We start from the raw sequence: 2,743 nt of genomic DNA on the forward strand, positions 1-2,743 counted from the left end.
AGAAATTGATTTGGTCAACGATCTCCTCCTTAAGCTAGTGGGCATACAGAGGAGGGAGACATAAATGGTAAAGGATTTTAATTTCATGGCATATGAAAATGGGCTGAGGGAACTTAGATGTTTGACCTAGAAAAAAGAAGACAGGAGGGATGTGAAAGCTATTTTCAAGAACTTAAAATATTGTCATATGGAACATGGACTTAATCTGCTTGAACCCAAGTGGAGGGACCAGGAGCCATGGGAAGAATTTGCAAAGTGGAATATTTAGATTTTATGTTTGAAAAATCATCCTAAAAGAGATGTCCCAAAGTAGAAGTGGTTGCCTTGTGCAGTGGTTGGTTACTCCTCTTTGAAGGTCTTTAAGCAGAGGTACAGGATGGGTACTGAAGATCCATCAAAATCTGAAGTCCTGTGATCATGTGATTCTGTGAATTGCCCAGATACTGAGATAGAGCATAATATAAGAAAGAATAAGGAAGACCACTTCACTTCGTTGTTTATTTATTCGTTGCCAAGAAATATGAGTTTTATTTGGACATTAACAAACACAAAAACAATGATAAATCAGCATAAGAGGGAATCTAGAAGGAAAAAAAAATCCTTGGAATCTCAGTAGTGAAATCTTAGAGTGAGAAGTGGTATGTAGTTAATTTTCTTCTCAAACAGCATAGTCTGGAGATTTAAAGTTAAGAAGGAGCACAAGAAGGTTGGAGGATTAGATTTTGGTTTGACTTGAACTTAAAATTAAACTAAAAATTATTGCACGCATAGGATGAAAATACATCTACTATCACATTTGTTCATGTAAAGAGGAAGAGATCTCTTCTACAACATTTAAAAATTTTAAAATGTAGTAGGCAATAGTTTGCATTGAAGAAGAAACCAAAGAGGGAACCACTAGTGGAGGTTTTGAAAAGTGTGTCTTGTGAATTAGCTTAAAAATTGGTTGACTGTACCAGTTCTATTTATCCTGACTGACATTAGGTGAGAATGATAAGCAGTCATGTACAAGACCATACATTTAACAGCAAGAGGAGCCACAGCAGGCTGGGCGGCAACAGGTGGTTCTGCAGCAGGTGGTCTGGCAGCAGGTGGGGCGGCAGCAAGGCTGGCAGCAGCTGGACACACAGCAGCTGGGGCGGCAGCAACTAGACTGACAGCAGGTGGGGCGGCAGCAAGGCTGGCAGCAGCTGGACACACAGCAGCTGGGGCGGCAGCAAGGCTGACAGCAGCTGGGGCGGCAGCAAGGCTGACAGCAGCTGGGGCGGCAGCAAGGCTGGCAGCAGCTGGTCACACAGCAGCTGGGGCGGCAGCAAGGCTGGCAGCAGCTGGTCACACAGCAGCTGGGGCGGCAGCAAGGCTGGCAGCAGCTGGACCCACAGCAGCTGGGGCGGCAGCAAGGCTGGCAGCAGCTGGACCCACAGCAGCTGGGGCGGCAGCAGGTAGACACAATGCAGGTGGGCCTATAACAGTTGGTCCTGCAGCAGGTGCTCTGGCAGCAGGCTGGCCTAAGGCAGCAGGCAGGGCGGCAGCAGCAGGGAGCACAGCAGCCAGAGCCACAGCTCAGGCCAGAGCAGGTGGAGCCACAACAGGAGCTGACCATGGTGTTGCTGGGTTAGGTTTCTGGGTTGGTTTCCAAGTGAGTGAGTGACTTGAGTATGAATGTATCCTGACTCCACAGCGTTCTTTTATATCATCCTGAATGACAGCCATCTTCAGTAATAGTTTATTTCCTCATTATTCTTTAGCAAGAGAGAAAAATGACCCTCAAATTAGGCAATTTCTGTTATGATGAAAAAATATGTATTTCCTCTAGCCTGTTAGGACTCATCTACTTTTCTGTATATCGGCTTAAATGAAAATCTATCTGCTAAACAGAATATTAGAAATAGAAAAATTAGAAGTAGTCTCAGAGACCCCCTCCCAATCTATATTGAACAACAAGCATAATATGAACGCAGTTATGAATCAATTTAAAGACATCACTTCTATTTTTTTTCCTGCATTCAACTTCTAATCCTCATGTGAGAGCCAGAGTCCAGCCTTTGATGTCACTCACTACTGTCTATGTATCATCCCATGACTCACAGAGAGATATAGTTTGTGTGTGATGAAGATATCCTTAAGGAAGTGTTCATGAAAACATGAAAATGCTCTTAAGTGGCCTTTTATTTTTAGAGCTAAACAAACTTGAGAAAAGTGTTTCTATTTTTGATCCTCCTAAATCCTAGTGCCTCCCTCTTCAATTAATTCAAATTTATTTTCTATATACCTTGTTTTTACATAATGGGTTTTATGTTGTCTTCCCATTATTTTTGTAGCCCCAAGGCATATTTCTGTGCCAGGAATGCAACAGGGGTTATATACATATATACATATACATATACATATACATATACATATACACAATTTAATAGACTAACATTTCATGTACAATTAAATAAAGAATGACTGTAGGGACAAGGGGGTTGTTCCCTGCAGTCCTGAATCAGCGATGATCATTGCTAGACAATACGGTTCAACTTGATTGAAATTTTATATTGATAATAGAAACAACTAAAGATGTAAACTCCTTTTTTATGTTAAAAAATAAATTTTAGGGTAGTTCTTGAGTGGCAGGGGAGTGGTTCCATTGATGATGGGTGAAACAGTATCTTCAAGCCCCTTGGATGTTGCAGAATAAGACATCGATGATGGCTCCCTAGAGCTTTCGGGTAGGAGCAAAGTAGGGCTGGAAAGGGCC

The 2,743-nt window shown here is 42.3% G+C and overlaps 1 protein-coding gene across 1 annotated transcript; it reads right to left on the reverse strand.

Annotated features, from left to right (window-relative positions):
* Nucleotides 1–494: 494 nt before the first annotated feature.
* On the reverse strand, nucleotides 495–1,678 carry LOC100011896 (keratin-associated protein 9-1-like). Its single transcript, XM_001362360.3, has one exon. The coding sequence runs from the start codon at nucleotides 1,601–1,603 to the stop codon at nucleotides 1,022–1,024; it is 582 nt and encodes a 193-aa protein (XP_001362397.2). The 5' UTR covers nucleotides 1,604–1,678; the 3' UTR covers nucleotides 495–1,021.
* Between the last annotated feature and the right edge of the window lie 1,065 nt (nucleotides 1,679–2,743).

The sequence above is a fragment of the Monodelphis domestica genome, chromosome 2 (assembly GCF_027887165.1).
Source record: "Monodelphis domestica isolate mMonDom1 chromosome 2, mMonDom1.pri, whole genome shotgun sequence".
Classification (NCBI taxonomy): domain Eukaryota; kingdom Metazoa; phylum Chordata; class Mammalia; order Didelphimorphia; family Didelphidae; genus Monodelphis; species Monodelphis domestica.

What these genes read in the sequence shown, in the direction of transcription:
- LOC100011896 (XM_001362360.3), bottom strand. Translation starts at nt 1,603, where the DNA reads ATGGTCAGCTCCTGTTGTGGCTCCACCTGCTCTGGCCTGAGCTGTGGC.